Raw genomic sequence first — 24325 nt, 5'->3', positions numbered from 1 at the left:
CCAATACAGATGTGGATACTTGGAGCCAACCATCTGACAGAGCTCAGTAAGCCTGTTTAGGGAGCTGGTGGAAGGACTGGAGGAGTTGAAGGATAATGCAACCCCATATGAAAAACAACATCAGCTGGGACTAGACCACCAACCAAGGAGTGTTCAGGGAGGGATCCATGGCTGCAGAGACATAGCAGAGACTGGCCTTGTCTGACATCAATGGAAAAGAAGGCCCTTGGTCCTGTGGAGGTTCAATACCCCAGTGTAGGGAGATGGTGGAGGCTTGAAGGGGAGAGAGTGGCTGGGTAGAGGAGCACCCTCATATTGGCAAAGGGGAGGTAGCAGAAGAAGGATGTGGGATGGAAACTTTGTGGAGGGGTAACCTGGAAAAGGGATATCATTTGAGATGTAAATAAAATAGCATAATTATTTTTTTAAAGTTTGAAGTCTTTTATATTCCAATGGGTTGTGCTGTTCCCCAGGTAGATACTGTCTTGCTCTACATTTTGTATCATGTATGTGTAAGAATTTTAATTAAAATAATATGCCATCTTGAAAAAAATAGGGTTCAGAGTTAAAAAGAGAATTTTCAACAGAGGAATCTCAAGTGACTGAGAAACACTTAAATGTTCAATATCCATCTCAAAAGGGTGAGAATCACTTAAAGAAATGTTCAAAATCTGTAGTCACCAGGAAAATGCCAGTCAACATAAACCAAGATTCCATTTCACAGATGTCGGAGTGGCTAAGATCATAAACTCAAGTGATAGCATATGCTGGGTAGGATGTGAAGCATGGATAACATTCTTTTATTGCTGCTGGGACTGCAAACTTATAAAACCACTTTAGAAATCAATTTGGAAGATTCTCAGAAAACTACCTCAATTTCTAGCTATACCACTCCTAGGTCTTAGCTCATTTATTTATTTTTTAAAACCTTAACAAAATTAAATATAATATTGAAGACAACTATTATTATTGAGCTGGAGAAAACAAACCAACAGAAGAAAAAGAGGACAATAGGAGAATTAAATACCAGAATTAAATTAACTTATTCGCTCACTCAGAAAACCCATAAGAACACTAAACAAAGCCATAAGTATGCAGAGGATTTGGTCAGAGCAATGAAGGCCCTTTCTTTCGATTGAACTCTACCTCATTTTTTCTCTCACTGTTTGTAAAGATTGAAAGTGAATTCAAAGAAGAAACAGAAAAGATAAATCATTGCTGCATGCTACTTATTAGCTTGGATTCAGGCTTGCGATCTGTTAATTTTTGTATACAGCAAAGTCCCAGCTGGCTAGAGATGAGGAAATTCCATGTAGAATGTAAAATTTGACATCCGTTAACAACAAATGAAATGCCCTGCAATCCTGAATACACAGCAATCAGATAGGGACAGTATTTTAATTGATTTTCTTTCCCTGTGTATTTAAAGATGACGTTGAAGATTACTCATAATAAGGTGACTTCTTGTCAACTTGACATAAAAGAAATCACTGTTAAGCAATAACCTTCTCCTTTAGTCCATGATTTCATGGTAATGATACAATACAAAGCATATATCATTTTTAACATCCCACAGTCTTCAAATTTCAACATTTTAGAAGTTCAGCATTTTTTTTAACCTGTGGACTTGTGCCAAAGAAAATTTTAAGTTATATATATCTGACTTTAAGGGCAAGAATTGTGCTACAGGCAAACACCAATTTTTTTTAGTGATTTTCTTATCCAATTCCCCCATTCTTAACCTAATTCTGTAACAAGAAACCTGTTGTACTCTGCCTTTCTTCTCTGACCCCACTGGCAACAGATCACAATAACTTCTTTAAAATTTCTTCTAACAATTCATCCCATCATCCTAGCCTCCAACACCAGCAGGCATTCACTGGGAAAACACCAGCTGAACATAGTAGGTAAAGTGGTAAACTAATTGAAGTCCTTAACCATTCCTTCTTCTTCTCCAAATCCCACCACTCAATCTGTACGCTAGCTTGGAAGCAGAATACGAGCTACAGCCTGCCAGCCCTATCTTCTATGCACTCCACAGACCATTCCTTCCTAGTCTCCATTTATTCATTATTTGATTTACCCAAGTCCCAACTCTGCAGAGACCCTTCAACTCCATGGGCTATGCCTGCCAAAATAGGAGGTAGGTTGCTTGTAAGACCTTCTATTCTTCCTGTTTTCCCCTAGATCCAATCTTCCATTATCATCACTACATCAGCAGCATAACACCTGTGGTAGACTTTTCTGTCTGTCTGATCCCAACTCATGTGGAACCACAAATTTTCCCCTTCTTTTCTATTTTCCTTAAATTACAGCTTTGTCACTAGACTGCCTGCTAGCCCAAGGGCTATTCCTTCTGAGACAACAAAGAAGCTAAAGGTGAAATCATGCCTCTCCTACTCTTCCTCATATCCACCAAACAGTCTCAGTTCCAGCTCTGCACTAGAGAATGTATTAAATTCCAGCCTGTGGCAGGCTGACCTAATGAATTAGAAGAATCTGAACTAATTTGATATTCTTTTCCTATCTGACTCCATCCCAAATGGATTACAAGTCCTTGAACTTCAACATTCCTTTTTCAAACACATCCCAGTATCCATTTCTCTAACACCAGCAGGCATTAACTGTAAGGATGATAGCTGAGTATTCTAGGAAAATGGCAATACATAGAAATGCCACTGTGAAAATCCAGAATGGAAATCAAAACCTTATACCACAAAACACCCTAAGAACAAATCAAAACAAGGAACCAGCAATTAGAACTCTAATCATTTTCCATACAAAAGACTAGCATAAAAGTTCAATCAATGATGTCACGGAAATATCTCTCCAATCGGACCCTGCTACAGCGGGCCCTGAATATTTCAACACAGCTATGGTTAGTGATTCTCCTAATTTAATAGTATTGGCCTGCTAAGGGCGGAGATTTAAATGTCTTCCATATTTCTTGGCAACTTTTTATTTAAAATATATGTTCTGTGATTTTTGTTATTTATTTTGCTTATTTATTTTACTTGTATGAGTACACTGTTGCTATCTTTAGACACACCTAAGAGAGCATCGGATCCCATTCAGATAGTTGTGAGCCATCATGTGGTTGCTGGGATTTAAACACAGGACCTCTGGAAGAGCAGCCAGTGCTCTTTACCACTGAGTCATCTCTCCTGGCCCTACGTTTTGTGTTTTAAGAACTTGATTCCTCATACTAGCAGGGAAAACATTTTTCTTACTGAGCCAACCACTGAAATTGTCCATAGACATTTATTTACCTATTTATTTACTAATGTATATGAGGGTTGCATGAATATCTAAATGCCAGAGGAAGAAATCAGATCACATTATTCATGGCTGTGAGAGGCCACATGGGAGTTGAACACAGGATCTAAAGGGTTGCTCTCCCCTTCAGCTTCTTCAATCCTTCCCCTAATTAAACCATAGGAGTCCCCTACTTCAGTTCATGGTTGAGTGTGAGTATGTTTCTGTCTCAGTTAGCTGCTGGAAGGTCCTCATCATAGCATCAGTAATACTGTCAGGCCTTGGTGCCTTCCCAAGAGATAGATCCCAAGTTGTGCATGTCTTTGGACTGCCTTTCCTTCAGTCTTTTCTCAATTTCTATCCTTGCAGTTCTTTTCGACAGAAACAGTTCTGGATCAGAAATTTTGACTGAGGGTTAGTAACCCTGTCCCTATACTTGAGGTCCCCTGTCTATGAACGGAGGTGGATTCTTTGAGATCAATTTCTCTAGTGCTGGGCATTTCACCTAAGTTCACCTCCATTGAGTCCTGAGAGTCTCTTACTGCCCAGGTCTCTGGTACATTCTAAAGAGTCTCACCACCTACCACAGCCTCCCCCCAATGCGGCTTATCTCCATTCATTCTCTTGGCCCTCTTGGTTTCTCCCTCAACCCCTGCTCATACTTGATTCTATTTCACTTTTCCCCTCCCCCTCCCTTCTTCCACCTATGTCCCTCCCTCTCTCTGCCTCCCCCTTAGTATATTTAGAGGATTTTTCTCTTCTATTATTACATACGTTCTTTATTTATATTTCAAATGTTATCCTCTTTGCCAATTTCCCATTCAGAAACCCCATATCCTGTCACCCATCCCCTGGTTCTATGAGGCAAAGAGCCTCAACCACATGGGCAATGGGGAAAGTTTCCTGAACAGAACACCAGTGGCTAAGGAAGATCTCAGAAGATGGAAAGATCTTCCATGCTCATGGATTGTGAGGATTAATATAGTAAAGATGACCATTTTGCCAAAACGAATCTACAGAGTCAATGCAATCCCCATCAAAATTCCTACTCAATTCTTTATAGAGATAGAGAGATCAATTTGCAAATTCATTTGGAATAACAACAACAACAACAACAACAACAACAACAACAACAACAACAACAAAAAACAGGATAGTGAAGAGTATACTCAACAATAAAAGAACTTCTTGGGGAATCACCATCCCTGACTTCAAGCAATATTACAGAGCAATAGTCATAAAAACTGTATGGTGTTGGTCCAGAGACAGGCAGATTGATCAGTGGAATAGAATTGAAGAGGCAGTAATGAACCCACACACCTATAGCCACTTGATCTTTGACAGAAGAGCCAAAACCATTCAATGGAAAAAAGATAGCATTTTCAGCAAATGGTACTTGTTTAACTGGCGGTCAGCATGTAGAAGAATGCAGATAGATCCATTCTTATCAACCTGTACAAAGCTTAAGTTCAAGTGGATCAAGGACCTCCACATCAAACCAGATACACTCAAACTAATAGAAGAAAAAGTGGGGAAGAGTCTCAAACACATGGGCACTGGAAAAAATTTCTTGAACAAAACAACAATGGCTCATACTTTAAGATCAAGAATCGACAAATGGGATCTCATAAAACTGCAAAGCTCCTGTAAGGACAAAAGACACTGTCATTAGTACAAAACAGCAAACCAACAGATTGGGAAAGGATCTTTACCAATCCTACATCTGATAAAGAGCAAAATATACAAATCACTCAAAAAGGTAGACCCCAGAGAGCCAAATAACCCTATTAAAAATGGGGTACAGAGCTAAACAAAACATTTTCAGCTAAGGATTACCGAATGGCCATAAAGTACCTAAAGAAATGTTCAACATCCTTAGTCATCAGGGAAATCCAAATCAAAGTTACCTTGAGATTCCATCTCACATCAGCCAGAATGGCTAAGATAAAAATTCAGGTGACAGCAGATACTGTCAAGGATGTGAAGAAAAAGGAACACTCCTCCATTGTTGGTGGGATTGCAAACTGGTACAACCAGTCTGTAAATCAGTCTGAAAGTTCCTCAGAAAATTGACATTCCACTCACTACCTGAGGACACAGCTATACCTCTCTTGGGCATATACCCAAAGGATGCTCCAACATGCAACAAAGACACATGCTCCATTATGCTCATAGTAGTCTTATTTATAATAGCCAGAAGCTGGAAAGACACCAGATGCCCTGCAACAGAGGAATGGATTCAAAAAATGTGGTACATCTACATAATGGAGTACTACTCAGCTATCAAGAACAATGACTTCATGAAATTCATAGGCAAATGGAATGAACTAGAGAATATCAACCTGAGTGAGGTAACCCAATCACAGAAAAACACACTTGGTATGCACTCATTGATAAGTGGATATTAGCCAAAAAGCTGGAATTACCCAAGAGACAATCCACAGACCACATGAAGCTCAAAAAGAAGGATGACCAAAATGTGAATGCTCTGACTCCTTCTTAAAAGGGGAAAAATGTCCATAGGAGGGGATATGGAAGCAAAGTTTAGAGCAGCAACTCAAGGAATGGCCATTCAGATCCTGCCCCACATGTGGTCCATATATATACAGCCACCAAAACAAGATAAGATTGATAAAGCTAAAATATGCTTGCTGAAAGGGACCGGATATAGATCTCTCCTGAGAGACACATCCAGAGCATGTCCAATATAGAGGTCAATGCTAGCAGCAAACCACCAAACTGAGAACAGGACCCCATTGTGGGGGTATTAGAGAAAGTATTGAAAGAGTTGAAGGAGCTTGCAACCCCATCAAAACAACAATGCCAACCAACCCGAACTTCCAGGGACTAAACCACTACTGGAAGACTATAAATGGACTGACCCAGGGCTTCCACTGCATTTGTAGCAGAGAATAGCCTTGTTGAGACACCAGTGGAAGGAGAAGCTCTTGGTCCTGCCAAGGTTTGCCACCCCCAGTGCAGGGGAATATGGGGGTGGTGCAGTAAAGTGGATGTATAGGGAAAAAGTCCGCATGGGGGAGAGGGAGAGGAGGAAATGGGGGCTTATGGACAGGAAACTAGGAAGTGAAATAACATTTGAAATATAAGTAAAGAAATATATCTAATAAAAATAAAAAAGAAGATTAAGAATGGACAAATGGGACCTCATAAAATTGCAAAGCTTCTGTTAAGCAAAAAATACTATCATTAGGACAAAATGACAACTAATGTATTAGGGAAAGATCTTTACCAATCCTTAATCTGATAAAAGGCTAATATCCAATATATATAAGGAACTCAAGAAGTTATACTCCAGAGAATCAAATAATCCTAATAAAAATGGAGTATAGAGCTAAACAAAGAATTCTCAACTGAGGAATATGAATTGGCTGAGAAGCATCTAAAGAAATGTCCAAAATCCTTAGTGATGAGGAAAATGCACATCAAAACAACCCTGAGATTCCACCTTATACCAGTCAGAATGGCTAAGATAAAAAAATCAAGTGACAGCAGATGCTGGCAAGGATGTGAAGGAATCCTTTTCCATTGTTGGTGGGATTGCAAGCTGGTACAACCACTCTGGAAATAAATCTTGAGATTCCTCAGAAAATTGGACATAGTACTACCTAAGGACCGAGCTATACTACTCCTGGCATTTACTCAAATGATACTCCTACTTACAGCAAAGACAAATACTCTATTGTCTTCATACCAGCCTTACTTATAATAGCCAGAAGTTGGAAAGAAACCAGATGTCCTTCAATAGAGGAAAGGATACAGAAAATGTGTTACATCAACACAATTGTGTACTACTCAGCTATCAAAAACAATGGTTTCACATAATTCATAGGAAAATGGATGCAACTAGAAATTATCATCCTGAATGAGGTAGCCCAATCACAAAAATCAAAAACAAAAGCAAAAACAAAAACAAAAAAAACAAAACAAAACAAAACAAAAAAACCACGTGGTATGTACTTACTGATAAGTGGATATTAGCCCAAAAGCTCAAATTACCCAAGACAGAATCCGCAGACCACATGAAGCTCAAGAAGAACGATGACCAAAGTGTAGATTCTTCAGTCCTTCTTTAAAGGGTGAACAAAAATTTTCATAGGAGGAGATATGGAGACAAAGTTTGGGGCAGAGACAAAAGGAATGGCCATTCAGTGTTTGCCCCACCTGGGGAATAGCCCATATACATACAGTCACCAAACCCAGACACTATTACTCATGCCAAGAAATTCATGCTGACAGGAGCCTGATATAGCTATCTCCTGAGAGGCCCTACCAGAGCATTACAAACACAGAGGCAAATACTAGCAGCAAACCATTAAACTGAGAACCTAGTCCCCATTGTAGGAGTTAGAGAAATATAGAAGGAGCTAAAAGGGTTTACAACTTGATAAGAACAAAAATACCAACCAACCAGAGCTCCCAGGAACTAAACCACTATCGAAAGACTGTACATGGCAGACCCATGGCTCCAGCTGCATATGTAACAGAGGATGGCCTTTCTGAACACCAATGGGAAGAAAAGCCCTTTGTCTTGCCAAGGCTGAATCCCCCACCCCTAGTGTAAGGGTATGTCAGAGCAAGGAGTCTGGAAAGAGTGGATGGTTGGGGACAGGAAACACCCTCTTAGAAGAAGGGCGAGGGGGGATGGGATAGGGTGTTTATGGACAGGAAACTGAGAAAGGAAATAACATTTGAAATATAAATAAAATAGCCTATAAAAAACCCTCAGGTGACAGCAGAAGATGGTGAGGATATTGAGAGAGAGGAACACTCCTCTATTGTTGGTGGGACTCCCCTATTGTTGGTAGGATTGCAAGTTGATACAACCACTCTGGAAATCAGTCTGGCAGTACTTCAGAAAATTGGACATAGTACTACCTGGGGACCAAGCTGTAAACTCCTAAGCATATACCCAAAAGATGCTCCAACATGTAACAAGGACATATGCTCAACTATGTTCATAGTAGCCTTATTTATGGTAGCCAGAAGCTGGAAAGAACCCAGATGTCCTTCAAAAGAGGAATCAATCCAAAATATGTGGTATGTTTACACAATGCAGTACTACTCAGCTATTAAAAACAATGACTTCATTAAATTCATAGGCAAAAGGAGGGAACTAGAAAATGTCATTCTGAGTGTAATAATGCAATCACAATAAAACACACATGCTATGCCATCACTGATAAGTGAATATTAGCCCAGAAGCTCGAATTACCCAAGATACACTCCACAAACTGCATGAAGTTTAAGAAGAAGGATGACCAAAGTGTAGATGCTTCAGTCCTTCTTAGAAGGGGGAGTAAAATTATTCATAGCAGGAGATATGGAGATAAATTTGGAGCAGAAACTGAAGGAAAGGCCTTCCAGAGACTGCCCCACCTTGCTGTCCAACCCATAAAGATATAGCCATCAAACCCAGATAATATTGCTGATGATAAGAAGTGCATGATAACAGGAGCCAGATACAGCTGTCTCCTGAGAGGCTCTGGCAGAGCATGACAAATACAGAGGTGAATGCTTGCAGCCAACCATTGTATTGAGGATAGGGTCCCCAATGGAGGAGTTACAGAAAGGATTGAAGGAGCTGAAGGGCTTTGCAACCCCATAAGAACAACAATACCTCCCAATAATAGCTCCCAGGGAATAAACTGCCATCCAAAGAGTACACATGGATAGATCAATGGCTCCAGCTACATATATAGGAGAGAGTCATCTTGTTGAGCATCAATGGGAGGAGAAATCCTTGGTCAAATGTAGGCGAATATCAAGGCAGGGAGGCAGGAATGGCTGGATGGGTGAGTGAGTGGGGTAATAGAAGTAGGGGGAGGAAAGATGGGATAAGGGTGTTATGGATTGGAAAGTAAGAAAGAGGATAACATTTTAAATTTAAATAAAAACCAGTAAACAAACATACAAACAAACTCTTGGAATGCCCTCTGCCACATAAATTAAAAAAAAAACAGCTTATTCAAACAAATTATTAATCTCCTTTTCACAAATGATAAACAGACTGAGAAAGAAATAAGTGAAGCAATACTTTTCACAATAACCACAAATAGTGTAAAATTTCTTGGTGTAACTCTTATCAGGTTAGTGAAAGACCTGTATGACAAGAACTTCAAATCCCTTAAAAAGTAAATTGAAGAAAACCTCAAAAAATAGGAAGATCTCGAATGCCAATGGATTGCTAGGATTAACATAATCAAAATGACCACCTTACCAAAAGTAATCTACAGATTCAATGCAATCCCCATCAAAATTCCAACAAAATTTTTACAGACATAGAAAGAGCAATTCTCAAATTCATATGGAAAAAGAAAATCCCTGGATAGCCAAAACATTTCTTGGCAATAAAGAGAATCTAATCATTTTCAAAGCCAAAAATACTTTATTTTTAATATACTTTCCAAAGAGAAAAAACTAAAATGTATCTTTGAATTGTGTATTATTTTTATTTTTTCTAAAAATTTTTCATGTGTTTCCAATTTGAATTTGAATTTTAATATATGAGCTGATTGGCTTAACAGTATCATTTATTAATTATAAAAGTAGTTGTAAAACATGTTGGAAATGTACATGTTATATAGTATCCAATGACAGAAAATCTAAAGTATGCTTCTAATTCTTTGTAGTGTTAGCTTCTGATAATGAAATTATAAAATATTGTAAACCTCTGAAAGTCTTATGGTTTTGTACAGACAATGTATATCAAAAGAGTTAACATTAAATATATTAAAGAACATTGACAAAATTTATTATTTGATGTCAAAATAAGACTGAAAAGTATGTATAGGTACTGCACTTTTAAAGAGATAGTATGAACTTTTTTTTAATTAGCATAACATTTTAACAGTATTCTAAGTGGCTTACATAAGACTGTAATATTCTTTTTCTTTTTTTCTCTCAACTCCTGTCATTGAATTCTTTGTCTTTATTGAACATTATATCAAGGTGCTTGGACTTAGAGAAAAATTCCTTTAAAATCCTATTTATTAATTTCACTCTTGCATTCAAGCAAGAAGAGGTATCCATGGAACATTCATCAGAAGGCCTGGTAGCTCTCTGGTTATTTTCACACTTGTGATACAAGAAAAGTGGTAATGACTCAGCTGTGGACATTTGTTACTAACACATACAGAAGATGCTACTGAGTCTTTCCCCAGTAGAATAACAACTACCATCAGCCACCTTATTCCAAATAATAAGTCCTTAAAGATTTGTGAAAGCCAAATTTTTCTACCTCAGATGCATTATTAGTTCAAGCTTTATTAGGTTGTAAGTAACAAACTGCTAAGCTTCCTTTTAAATATTTTGATATTTTCTGAACATTACAGAAGTTAATCCCCGTTGTCTGCTTGAAACATCACAGTCAATAATTTAAAGTATTAATTTCTAATTTGTAAGATATTTATCTTTCAACTCTCAACATCTCATAAACAGGGTATTACTTACATCATGTATATAAATTTACATTATGATCATGCTAACTGTTCTTGCATATGATAAGACTGAAATGTTTCTATTATTTAATTCTGCATTCATACAGTACCTTAAAGATATTACACAGATTCGAAAAATAAAATTTAAGAATTAAAATTTGTACAAAATTCATGATTTTATATTAATTTAATAAAACACTAATACTTTTAAGTATTTTGAAATTATTTTTATTAAGCATTCTAATGAAATAATTTTAAAAATTATTTTCTGTCTTTCTCCATTTTTTTTCCGTCCTAGGACATGTTCACAGTTTGGATTTTAAGAAAGTTCAGAAAACTTGCCACGGCAGTTCTGTTGCTCACAATGGTCTGCTGCCATGTAAGGTAGAATGACTAATTCATAGTTTTGTCTCATTTACCTTGTGAATGTTGTTTATTACAGCGTTAAATGCAGATATTTTTATCAATAAAAATTTTTATATTCAAGAAATATTATGCGATGTTTTCTTCACCTTTTTATTACTTTTCATATAAAATATCTTGTTTTATCAAGCATAAAACATGAATGATACATTATATACTCAAGACTTTATTAAAGTATATTTAAGTACTTATAATAATAATAATACCATTGAAGTGGTGTGTTTGTTTATGAAAATAACTGTCCTTGTGTATGAACATAATAAAATTTTGAGAATCATTAGCTCATCTGATAAGATTTAGCAGGGTTCATTTTTTAACCCTAATGAAAAAACATTTAAGGTTGTATAATAACTCTTACTGTATTCTTGTTCATCGATGAACATGCACTTGGAATGTTGTGCTGCAATCCTGTAATGACTCTTAAATAATTTTGTATTCATTTAAATAGGTTGATTTGTGATGATACATCAGACTTACAATATAAAGGATGCAAAATCAAATTTGAACACGTCTTTAGTAGTAAAATTTTTGAGAACAGAATACTCACAGTCATTAGTGTTGTAAATCAGCCTTTTATTTCTACAAGGTGGTGAGGGATTTGAAAGAAAGCAAGATGAAGATATAGGAAGGTTTAGAAAGAGAAAAAGGAATGGAAAAATAATTGAATCACATTCTACTCTCAAAAATAAAAAGTTAATTTCTAAATTTAAAAAAATCATTTAGCTTTATAGAACCCCCTTTCCTTTTTACTAGCATAGAGTGATATCTGATTCACTGTTCTTCCAAAGGCCTCTGATCTGGAGCATCAGTGACTAAGGTGGCTAGGTTTAGGTGGCTGGCCTCGAAGTTATAGGGTGTTCTTCTCAATGGTGATACATCTGTATCCAGAAATACGGAAGAGTATGTCAGGTTTACTGTATAGTGCCTGGAAAATGTGAGGACCCAATATGTTCTTGAAGTTTCAGGAGCCTCACCGGCTTTCTTTAATTTACAAAATATTCTTTGAGTGTGAAAAAAAAAAAGATTGTTAATGAGATACACACTTATCTTAAAAAAAAAAACAGATTTACATTCCATAAAGTTAAATACAGGTGTCATTTAAAGCATGTCATATAAAAGAACATGATTTATTTTATGAAAAATACATTTGTAGAAGCAGTTTAATTGTAAAATGCTAAAGTACAACTATTGAAAATAGTGAAATTATTTTGGTAAGCATTGTATTGAGTAAATGTTTTCCCCATCTCACTGAGAGCTTTCAACCCCATTTCAGTGCCCCAAACAATATGGTAAATCCTCAGCATTTTCTCTTGCTATTTTTTTTCACTTAGGAACATTGAGAAACTCTCTTAGTACACAGAGCTTTACTTTGGATTTTGAACTTACTGGGTTTTCTTTTAGTAATACTTTTGTTTTTACACACCCACTTAGCTCATTAAATTAATTGATTATTTTATACTCATACTGGATCATAGGTAGAGTCATTCATTGGATATTTTACATTTGATAAACTGATCAAAAATCCCCAGTGATGTTTAAATCTTAATCTCTATGATCCATACATACAATTTCATAATAGTGTATTAACCTGTGAGTCAGAAGAAGACCATGAAAGGCAAAAATTCCATGGATTATGCGTGTTGAAACTGTACATAATCAAGTGTTCTTTCAAGAAGAGAAATGAGGAAGCAATGATGAAAGGCAGAAAAGGCTTACTATTACAGATAGTTGGTTTAGAGGCTCAAAGGGCAGGTATTTGACTACTAAATGATGCCATCTTGTAGAACTCCTCCTAGGAGTGTGGCTTCATACCTATGTAGATTTCACCTACGAGATCAGATAGGGTCATGCATGCTTCTGAAGTCCAATTAGAAGTGAATGAGTATTTGTTACTTTCAGTCACCAATTTCTCAGCAAATGATGTAGTAGCATCAATTAATCAGAAATTAATGCCATTAATATTATAGCACTCACAAATTCCTCTTGTTCTCTGTCCAATGTTATTATTAAGCAATTCTGCAGCTTATCAATATGTTTATATTTGTAACAGTACAGCAGCTGCTTAAAGTCATGAGGCTGATGATATATGTTTTCTGTCATTTCAAAAGAATCATATCATATATATATATAAAGTTACCTTAATTAAAATAAAAAAAACCCACATTCTTTGAAAAGGAATTGGTGTTGAAAGGTCTTACCTTTTAGAAAGAAAATATATACACTCTTACGGGTTTTCGTGTTTCACAAAATATATTATCTATGTTATAGATTGTTTCATTAAATTTAATACTAAAAACTATGCTTCAAGAATGTAAAAATTGAATAAAAACCAAGAAGTGTTATGTAAATTGACACACATAATACTTGATCTTTTCTAAAACAAGGAACAAATGAAAACATGGTTCTATTTTTTTTTTTTTTTGTCTTGACTAAGGTTCAAACTATAAGATGGTATTGAGAAAATGGGTCACAGAACCAGGAAGAAAGTACAAACATAGTTGAGGTAACTTATTGTGAAAGGTGGGTATGGAGGACATGGTATTGAAGTCAGTGTGTTTAGATTAACTGGAATAGAAGTACATTGAAATAGTTACCTGCAGGATGTTTGAAGATCCTTTGTCACAATATTATGGCAAGCTTACATCTCGCCTATGCAGAAAGCTGATACATATAAAGAATACTATAGAGTTTTAGTTCAAACATTCTGTACTCAAATCTCAATTCTACCAATAGAGAGCTTTGTATCATGAGATTTTCTCATGCTTTTCTATGCTGAGTTAGTTGACAACAGGGAATAAACAAATGTGCTTTGTAATCATTTTGGTCTCGGTGCATAGATTTTGTAGCACACTGTGGGCTACTGCTGAAGTTTCTTTCTTTGTTTCATCTACCACAGGGTAACCTCTCAACATCTCATGCAACGTTGACTCTCATATTTTGAAGGAAATATTTTTACGTATTTATTTTTTATTTACATCTGATGATAGCAAGGATCTATAGACTATTGAAAGCATGAGACTCTGGAATCATACAGGTGTGAAAGAATTCATACTAGTCGGATTAACAGAAAACCTTAATTGGCAAGTCGGGCTCTTTCTCCTTTTCAGCATAGTTTATTTTATCATTCTTGTGGGTAACTGGGGGATGATTCTCTTGATCTGGTTAAATGCCCAACTTCATACACCAATGTATTTCTTTCTTAGTAACCTCTCTTTTTGTGACATCTGCTATTCTACTGTTATTGCTCCTAAAATGCTCATTAATTTCCTGTCAGAATACAAGTCTAGCACATTCTTTGGTTGTGTTATTCAGAGTTTCTTTTTTGCAGTGTATATAACTACAGAAGGTATACTCTTGTCTGTGATGGCTTATGATTGTTATGTAGCAATCGGAAACCCCTTAATGTATACAGTTATTATGACACACAGCATCTGCAGTCAGATGGTCCTTGCATGTTACTTGGGTGGCCTCATTAATTCCCTGACTCACACAATGGGTTTACTCAGACTGGACTCCTGTGGTCCCCACACTGTGAATCATTTCTTCTGTGACATCCCTCCTCTTTTGAAGCTTTCATGCTCTGATGCACACATCAATGAGATGCTGCTTTTGGTCTTCTCTGGAGTGATTGGTATTTTCACTTTCATCATTGTCATGGTGTCCTATATTCAAATTATCATTGCCATCCTGAGAATCCGCTCAGCTGAGGGAAGGCGCAAAGCCTTCTCCACTTGTGCCTCACATCTAACAGCTGTGACATTATTTTATGGTTCTGTGACATTTAGCTATATCCAGCCAAGTTCTCAATACTCCATGGAACAGGAAAAAGTCTCTGCTGTGTTTTACACCTTGGTCATCCCCATGCTGAACCCTCTAATTTACAGCCTGAGGAACAAAGATGTGAAAGAAGCAGCCAAGAGGTCAGTTTATAGGGAGAGGAGTGGCCCTTGAATATGTCACTTCTCTGGCTTTGAAAGCTTGATGTGAATCTTCAAAGGGATCTTTGATAAAAGGCAGGTAGAATTTTAGACCAAAATATTTTAGTTATTTTTATTGACCAAATAATGCATTGTCTCAGAGAAAATTTAAGTGTCCCTAATTACATAATTCTCATGGATCTTTTACATGGCTCGACAAAGCATCCATAAAAGAAGAAATTTTAATAGAATGGTAAATGACTAAACAACAATGTAGCTGTGACTTAAAGTTTTAAATAAACTCACTTATATGAAATACCTGTTTTGTTACAATTGCTCTGGCTTAGAAAGTTAAGTAAGGAGTTGCAATTAGTGTTATTAGATAAGTAAGGAATGAAGAGATTTCTTCATTATAATAAAATGGAGAAGATTGTCCATTAAGTGGGGGTTTATGTTAAACTGAACACATGCCTGACACTGCTTAACTGGCCGAAAACATGAGACTAGATAGCTCAGGGGCTTGTGAAAAAAAATGTAAGTCTAATCTACTATATAAAGCTACCAAAAATGCCTTTTGATGACATTTTGCTATACTTGTTGATGAGTTACTTGTTCATTCATTATTCAGAGAAGCTTCCTCCTGCAGTAGATGGTAACCAATGAAGAAACCAATAGTCAGATAATATGAAGAGGGTGAGATACATCTGAACACTCAGCCCTAAAGAGGGTGTCTACATCAAAACCCTCTGTCAGGTCTCAGTGTAACTTGTTGAAGAGGAAGTAGAAAAAAAAGTGAGAGACAGATGGACTTGAGGATGGATATCAAAAAACAATCCCTTCTAAATCAACGTGAGAAACACACAGGTGAAATCACAGAGTGTAAGGCTGCAGACATAGAAACCATGGAAGTCTATACTAGAAGGGGTCCTACAGTTAAAATATTTTAAAAAATGTGTAGACACATGCTCCCATCCCCAAACCAGAAGATATCTCCATTTGATAACCATTTACCAAGAAAAAAATAGTTTTCTCCAAGAAAGAAATAAACTCCTTGGGGGGGGGGAGGAACTACTCTTAAGAATATGGCACATGTCTAAAGACAGACAGACAAAAGAAAGCAAACTCAATGGTATCTTTTGAGATTCTTAGTCTCATAATTTTGTGCCATAATGTTTTTATTTTGTTTTAATTTTATCATATTTCTATTTGCATTTTATTTTAAATGTATACATATATGTGGGTGTATGCATATACATTTATATGCATGTAAATAATATATGTATATATTCTGCTCTTTTTTTAATGAATCATTTTTTTTCAAAATGTGAACATTACTAAACATACTTCATGTTAAAACAATAAAATTTACTTCATCAATTTTTTCTTTTGCATAGGACATTACAATATAGAATTTATGCCCTACAAAATATATAACCAAATTTTAACTCAGCAAGGCAGGGCCAGATTGGTAACTATATAACTGTAATACTTCACTGTAGTGATCCAGGAAAGACGGGACATGGCCTTTGGGAGCACGTAAGGAGCTAGGTTTTTTTTTTTTTTTTTTAAATAAAGTTCCTATGGAAAAGGAAACTGGGAACTGGATGGAAATGGCCTTGGACCCTTGGATTTTGCCTTGGGATTTTGGCAAAGGATCCCACATAAGTTCCACTGATGGCTTTGGACAGGAAGCAGTCACCTTGGCCGTTCTAACAAAACTACTGCAGGAATTTACAGTCACCAAGGAGGGACAGGAGCTCTGACTCCACAATGCATAGTGGCTCAGCAGGGAGCCTTGTGGTACTGTCCATGGGGCCTCTCCAGTGTGAAATAGGGGAACAGAAAGATCCTTTCATCCACATACTAGGGTAGACACTGTAAGTCAGGTATGCCACTGGAGCAGATGACCAGGTAGTGTCTAAGTCACAAGAGAAGTAGATATAACTACTTCTGAGGAAGGAATTCTCCTAAGTCTAGGCTCTTAGTAAAGAGACAGGTAACCTGGCCAACAGGCATTCAGCGAATGAACACAGGCAGCTGATCCACAGTAAGTATTCTAGGGAAACAGCAAGGAGAAAACCCGCCCACATGCCTGACCTATGTGTTCTGCCCACCCCCAGGAATGCAGGGGAGGTGTCTTCTCTGCCATCCTGTTTGTTTCTAAATAAAAGTTTTAAAGCTATGTGAGATGCAGGGAGATGGGAGGCATACAAGGACTGGGCTGGGCTAGAGAGTTCCAGAGCAAGTCCACTAATGCTACAGGGGTCAAGTAAACCAAGCAAACCTCCCTTCCCTAGTGGACAGGGGCCAATCCCTTAGCAGTGCTCCGACCTGTATCAGCAGTGCGCTGGACTGTGTATCCACAGTCGGGTTCAAAATTCTCAGCACTGTGTTCAGGACAAACCTTCGAAGACTCAGAATCAGGAGAATTAGTCATAGAACTTAGTTCTTCCTAGTGACATCCTGATTTCAAAACAGCGAGACAAACACCTGGCTTTTAGCTTTAAAAGATAGAGCCACCAGGACAGGCAGATGGAAACTTTGGACAGAAAAAAAAAATTGTGGGTGACCTACAAAGCATTTCTTACTGATCACAACATGGCTACACATAAACCTTCCAGCACTATCTCTGACCAAATGATCTTTTGTGAAGCGGGGGCGGGGACAGGGGGAGGGACAATCGATAACACCTGTCAGAAGTCAAAATAGGTAGCCTTGTAAATAAAGTCACAGTCAGGAGCTGAGACATGAGGTCAAGGTGCTGCTCAGGTTAGCCTCACAGGTACTGTGCCCCTGCTTGGTGGACATCCAAGAGGAAGTCTCTAGGAAAGGCTGTGGCCCTGTGCAGTCCATCATAGCACCTGCATCTGGCAAGAAAAGGGATAGTCTTCTGGATGGTTCGGGGCTGGGAGGTATTAGTCTTGAAAGGTAACCTCTCTGTTCTGCTACATATCTTTTGGGACCACAGAATGTCACCTTCCCTCATCCATCCCCACATCTAACATCCCTCACTGGGGTTGCCAGGGTGTAGTATTTTGTACCTAGAGGCTGCATTCTGGTGAATTCCTGTACCTGACCCATTGCTGGCCTTGGAACAAGGTTGTGATGGTATGGCCTGCAAATAGGGAGTCTTTGCATATCAGGTCCTGTGAGAAGGGGGCATGGCAGGACACAGGTAGAGCACCTCCAAGACCTCACTCCCTTTGAGGGCATCACTGTCCATCCCTACATAGCAGCCATCAAGAGAGAATGAAGGCCTTCTTTGAAAGGGCTGTTTTTCTGTATGCTGTAGGATTCAGTAGGCATCTGGGGAACAGACAGTGGCCCTGTAATATAGCTGATACAAAGAGGTACTTTCTCAATTGGGACAAAAACTAAACTCCAGCCCTTTGATGGTGAAGTCCAGAGTTCCTCTTAGAGAACTCTCCCTTCACCCAGGTACTTTCATTTTGGAAGCTTTGCTTCCCATCCCGAAAATTAAGATTTAAATTTTCAGTATTATCCTTGGGCATCCAATTGGTTCCTCAGTCAAACTGAAACCAGAAAATATGGCCATAAACTCCAAAACCTCAAATATCTTGCAACAGACCTGGTCTGGGAAGACAGTGCATCTTAGAAAGCATTGCTTGTTTAGGACAAAATGGGAACCTAATGAGAAACCACTGGGGAAGAATCTAGTCATGTTTCTTCCTTCCTTCCACACCTTGATGAGATGAACTGAAGACACAGATGATGTGTGTGTGCGCGGGGGAGGAGTATGAGGGGTGGCCTGGCTCCATGAGGAAGGATCACACCCTGCCATTAAAGGAGAACCACTTTGGGAAAAAGACAGGTTCATTTGCCAAAAATAGCCAATGCCTGCATATTTCTGTTTTAAGGAAACATTATGTTACCCTTCCATCTAATAAGTGCTCTCTTTGGAAAGAGCCTCCATCCCCTTTCTCTCCCTTACCCTCCCCCCAATCTCTTTCTAAAACAAACTAGTTCTTTCTTTTATTCCAAGATAATGGGGCTGAGAGTCCTTCTACTCTTCCTATCTGCAGAAAGTGGTGGAGTTAGATAGCCTCCTGCTGTTGAAAGAATAAAAAATGCAGCTAAGAAGTCAGAAGTTTAACAAAGGCCTAAATACCTCAAATTCCAGACCCTGCCCTCTACCTGTACTAGCTGACCATAAAGTTAGATTAAAATCTGAGAGAACAATCTTGAGAAACAGGGAGTTTCTCCTTGTGATTTTTCACTGGTATTCTTGTGATTTTCCAATGACACCACCCCTCCCCCCTTGGGTTGTGGTTTCTCCCTTTAAATACCCTTTCTCCCAGCCTCTCGGGGTCGAACTCCACTGCCCCTGCGTGGGATATGAGTCTTGACCCCAGTGCACTGGTTCCTATTGATAAACCTCATGTGATTACAGTAAGGATGGTCTTGCGTGAGTTCTTGGGGGATCGCATCACCCCAAGATTTAAGTGAGAGTCTCCCCGCTCCGGGGGTCTTTCACTGTGACTCTGTGGGTAGGTAGACCAGGAGACATCCCACCTTGGCCATCCCATACTGCTGCCTCTGTCTTCAGAACTGTGGTTGTAGGTGCATCAAAGGACTTTGGAATAAGATTCCTAAATCTGGAATGTGAATTCCTGAGACATGAAATGTGTTCAAAGTGTGGCTTTCTCTGCTTCATGCAAATGACTTTGGTAGTGACTATACTTTGCAACTCAGCATGAAGATCACCACACCCCAAGCACCTCCAGTCAAGGTCCTGACCACATATCTCATAGTCTTTCCCAGATGAAAAGCAAGCAGAGCTGTTACCAGCTTTGCACTGGACCAGGGCAGGAACCATCCCCACCCACTGAACCTGTTTTTTGCAGCAACAATGACACCCCCTAACTGAGCACCTACTGTGCCACCAGAAGCCACCATATGCCCTCAGCCTCTCATAGCTGATACAAGAGTGTTAGAAAGGGGTGCCACCCGGGAGCCTCATGACAGCAGCCAGAAACTGTAGACTTGGCTGGGCATGGTCTCCAAGTTTTCCTTGTGCTGCACCCCCATGCTGTGTGGGGGTTGGGGTGGAAGCAGAATGTCTACAACCAAGGTGCACTGGGCCCAGGAAGTCCATCTGAGTCACAAGGGCTGATATATTCTGGTAAGTCTTATCTTACAATTCTTTTGTGTATATCTTATGGCTCCTAGTATTGTGCTTTCAAAGGATTCATGATTATGTCATGAATAGGTATCTGAATCTGTATCTCTGTCTTGTGCCATTTTCAGTTTTCTTTCCTTCTTTCTCTTTATACTATTGTTTTGCTAGTTTTGTTTTCATTTTATTTTATCACAGTATTATCCCTTAGAATCTCATTGTTTTCTTCTTAGAGATAGAAAAGGGGTGCATTTACATGGAAGGGGAAATTGGGAGTGAGGAGATCAAAATCAGGATATATTATATGAGAAAATTATTTCCAATTTAAATAAACAAAAAGTCATTACTTATACTGAATAAATACCTGTTGAATTGAGTCTTTGAATATAATTCAATATATAATTCAATAATAAATTTGCTGCAGGTATCTTGTTTTTCCTTTCCTACACTATACTATTCTGTGCCCCACTGGGTCATGAGCTTACAGTGTGGCCATGAGGCAATTGGAGTGCAAATGCAATAAGAGGCAGTATGCAGTTTATAAGGTGGCATGTGATGGGGTCAGGATAATGCTGTAAGATTACCAGTGAATGATTATATGGAGTTGTCCAGGACAGGACTACCTGACTGGGCAAAGCTAGAGCCCTGCCCTGAGCAGATTTCTGGGAAAGGCTTGACCTTTCGATAAGAACATGTTCCTGGAATCAAGACTGTTGCCTCATAGTCTAAGAAGAACATCTTGGGTTTAACGATTCACGATTCACCTTATGTCCTTGGGCACTTCCCAGTACCTCCCCTCCCCCCCACCAAGCTTCAGTTCTTGCTTCAGAGCTTTAAATGCTGTACACTCCTCTCAATAAACAGACCTTGACAAGAACACTGCTTGGTCTCGCTCCTCTTTCTCACCCATTCTTTCACAGGTACAGTCCCCCTCAACCCCCACAAATAACTGAGTCTCTGCTGGAGGGTCATTAAGTCTCTGCACATATTTTTTTTATTATATGGAAGCAAATCAATGTAAAATAAAGACATTTCTTTATCCCTTCCTTTTCTCTTACATGACCCACTCCCCATCATGTAATATTGATAAGAATAAGCATATATCCTTTGAAATGTAAATATATAAGATAGCCAAGAAAAATAAAATTTAAAATTAAAATTAGAAAGAATAAGCATATCATGGAAAGATAGGTTCTTGTTAGCTTATAGGTTACATACCAGAGCAAAGCTAAGTAAGAGCTTCTGTATCTAACTATATAATTATAGACTCCCTCTTCTCACATGACAGATAAATTCAGATTATTTGAATCATTCACACAGAAAATTTGTTTCAAATTATGTAAAATCTTCAATAAGTATATTTAATAAGTACAAAATTCATGACTTATATTCATAAATGATTTAGTACCATGAAAAAGGTATTCTTACAATTATCCATTTATCTATGATTATTAGAAGAAATGCAAAAAACTAGGATATGATAAATTATACTTAATTTTGTTTGCTTTCTTTCTGAGCATTTTATCCCAAAACTGCCATCTAGTAAATGAATATTAAAATGTTTGCGTTACGGCAATATGTACTCTTTATATTAGGTTCATAATGAACATATTGTCTAAGTATCATGTCATATGAGGTTTTATGCTTAGTTTTATTAAATCTCATGCCATATTCAGTTGATATCTCTGAGCATCTTGATTTTTTTATAAAGAGAAATGGAGGAATGAATTTAGGTTAGACAGGAGGTGGGTGGTAGTCTGGGAGAAGGGGAGAAAAGATAAACTCTAGCTTGTGTGTAATGTAGGAGAGAAGAATAAGAAGACAAAGAACAGGTAAGTAAGACATTAGAGTTTGGACACCTGTACATTGTAGTAAGTGCTCGACCTCATTCCTGGAGCTCACTTAAGGTATTTTATAACTGGCAGTGAGGTTCACTTAATCTTATGATATTTCTTTTCACTACCTCATTGTTACCCACTTCAAAATATCAACATCATTTCTAAACAGAAAACAATTTCATGTTCTCTATGTTATTATTGTTCAGAAGTCTTCTCATGTTGCAGAAGAGTTCAATACTTATATAATACCTATATATTTATAAAAACCAATTTCAAACATTTTCTTAAACATAAGTGAGCAATGTATTTTATAATATTTTATATATAATCCTTATGATATCTTAAATGTAAACACATGGAAAATCTACTTAAAATGTAATATCTATTTTTAAGAACTATGTTATATTATACCTAGCTTTCAATAGAATTTTCTTTACAATGTAATATACTAACATTGTTGAGAAATTATTTAAGTTACATTTTGTTTTCTTTTATGATTTGAAAAATTTTAAAATCATTTTCTATTTCCCTGCAGTTACATTTACTCCTTTCTGTACTTAACAGATTTGGTGGACTTTTTTGTTTGTTTGTTTGTTTGGTTGGTTGGTTGGTTTTTTTTGTTTTGTTTTGTTTTTTGTTTGTTTTTTAATTCTACAGGTCTGAGTTCCCAAGAGCTCGGAGTAGTTTTTTTCTTTCTCCTTCTCCATTCTTACTTGGTTTTTCTCCTCCATCTTTTCTGGCACCATTATTTTGATATGATGGAATAGCAGTCAGAATCTGGCATTTATTAGGCAAGTCTAACATGACCCAGTTTAACAGGCAAAATTGCTGTATACAATTCTAATTAAATATCACAGTATTGTCCAAAACTATCAACTGTATTTCTATAAGTCAATAACAAACTATGGTGCCCTGGGCTGGGTTCTTTCTGAAGCAACCAGAGGGGAAGAGTATCAGCAAAAGTAAAACCTAGTCTTGTGAAAAGAGTGCTTTCTATAATAATATATACCTATCTTGATTTTACATTACTGCATCTACTGATAATTGCTGCCAACCATGGAGTGATTAGGTAAAGGATTTATTGCTAGAGCTCCCTTTTCTAGCCAGGCAGCCAGAACCCCTTCACTGGCCTGGATGGTTAACTCTTTATGAACCAGAGAGAAAAGAAAAGAAAAAATTCAAAATGTTTTATGCAGGCAAATATCCACAGACACACATATATTCATATATATTCTTGACTCTAACTTTATAACATCTTTTTAGCAAAGCAACTAATACCAGCTCTTAAAATTTTCTTCCTAAGATTATTTGAATCAATGATTCTATAGAATCATTAATTTATATAAGCTGCATTAATTTATGAAAGTTTATTTTTATGTTGATCTGTAGGAAATATGATTAATAGGGTAGAGATAACTGTATTAACTTAATAATGACAGGAAAGGCAAAAAGCAATCCTGGCATGAAGTCTCTTGGAGACCTTGCCAATGAGCTCCCCAATTGAAGAAAATGCAAAAAATGGTAGGCTCACTCCAAGAAGGCTACCTGCCAGATTTAGTCTATTCTAGGTGGCTCTTGATACCACAGTAATCTGAAATTAACAAAACATGTACATTGACAACTACTTTGACTTGCAAAATATTCATTGATAAATAAGTTTAGTGAATAAAGAACAACACTTATAAAACAATGCTGAAAGGTATTAGTGTTGCTTTAAGCTAGTGAAAGTTCAAACACATTTGGATTAAAAATATTTTAAAATGGGCTCAATAGATGGTTTATTGATTAAGAGGACTGACTCTTCCTCCAGAGGACCCAGATTTAGTTCCCAGCACCCACATGGAAGCTCTCACTGTAACACCTTTTCCATGAGATTCAACACATGCAGACCTACATTCAGTCAAAACATGAATAAACATTATTTATATATATATACATATATACATACACATATATATGTGTATACACACACACACACACACACACACACACACACACATATATATATATATATATATATATATATATAATGTTCTGTCCTTACTCCTTTAACGTTAGCTATGTAAGTACTGACACGTTTAGACTATATTATGTTTTTTCATAATCCAGAAATATCTGACAATATGGGAGAACAAACCTAATTTAACTTCACTGCTTTGTGTAATATCTGAGCATCCAGGGATTTGAATTTCTGTGTGAACTCTAGGAAGCATTTCTTGGGAGGTTAGGCAAGACTATATCACCAAACTTAAAAGAAAAAGATTTAAACATAAAAGACTGTTAAACTTTTCAAAATTT

At 37.3% G+C, this 24325-nt stretch overlaps 1 protein-coding gene across 1 annotated transcript; it reads left to right on the top strand.

Moving 5' to 3' along the window:
* Positions 1 to 14147: 14147 nt before the first annotated feature.
* Positions 14148 to 15086, top strand: LOC116900317 (olfactory receptor 1052-like). The gene has a single exon (XM_032902074.1). It carries the CDS (start codon positions 14148 to 14150, stop codon positions 15084 to 15086), a length of 939 nt encoding a protein of 312 aa, XP_032757965.1.
* The last annotated feature ends 9239 nt before the right edge of the window (positions 15087 to 24325 follow it).

Source organism: Rattus rattus, chromosome 5 (genome assembly GCF_011064425.1).
Source record: "Rattus rattus isolate New Zealand chromosome 5, Rrattus_CSIRO_v1, whole genome shotgun sequence".
In the NCBI taxonomy this organism is placed as follows: domain Eukaryota; kingdom Metazoa; phylum Chordata; class Mammalia; order Rodentia; family Muridae; genus Rattus; species Rattus rattus.
The sequence above is the reverse complement of the archived record's forward strand: the minus strand, read 5'-3'. Positions and strand labels throughout refer to the sequence as shown.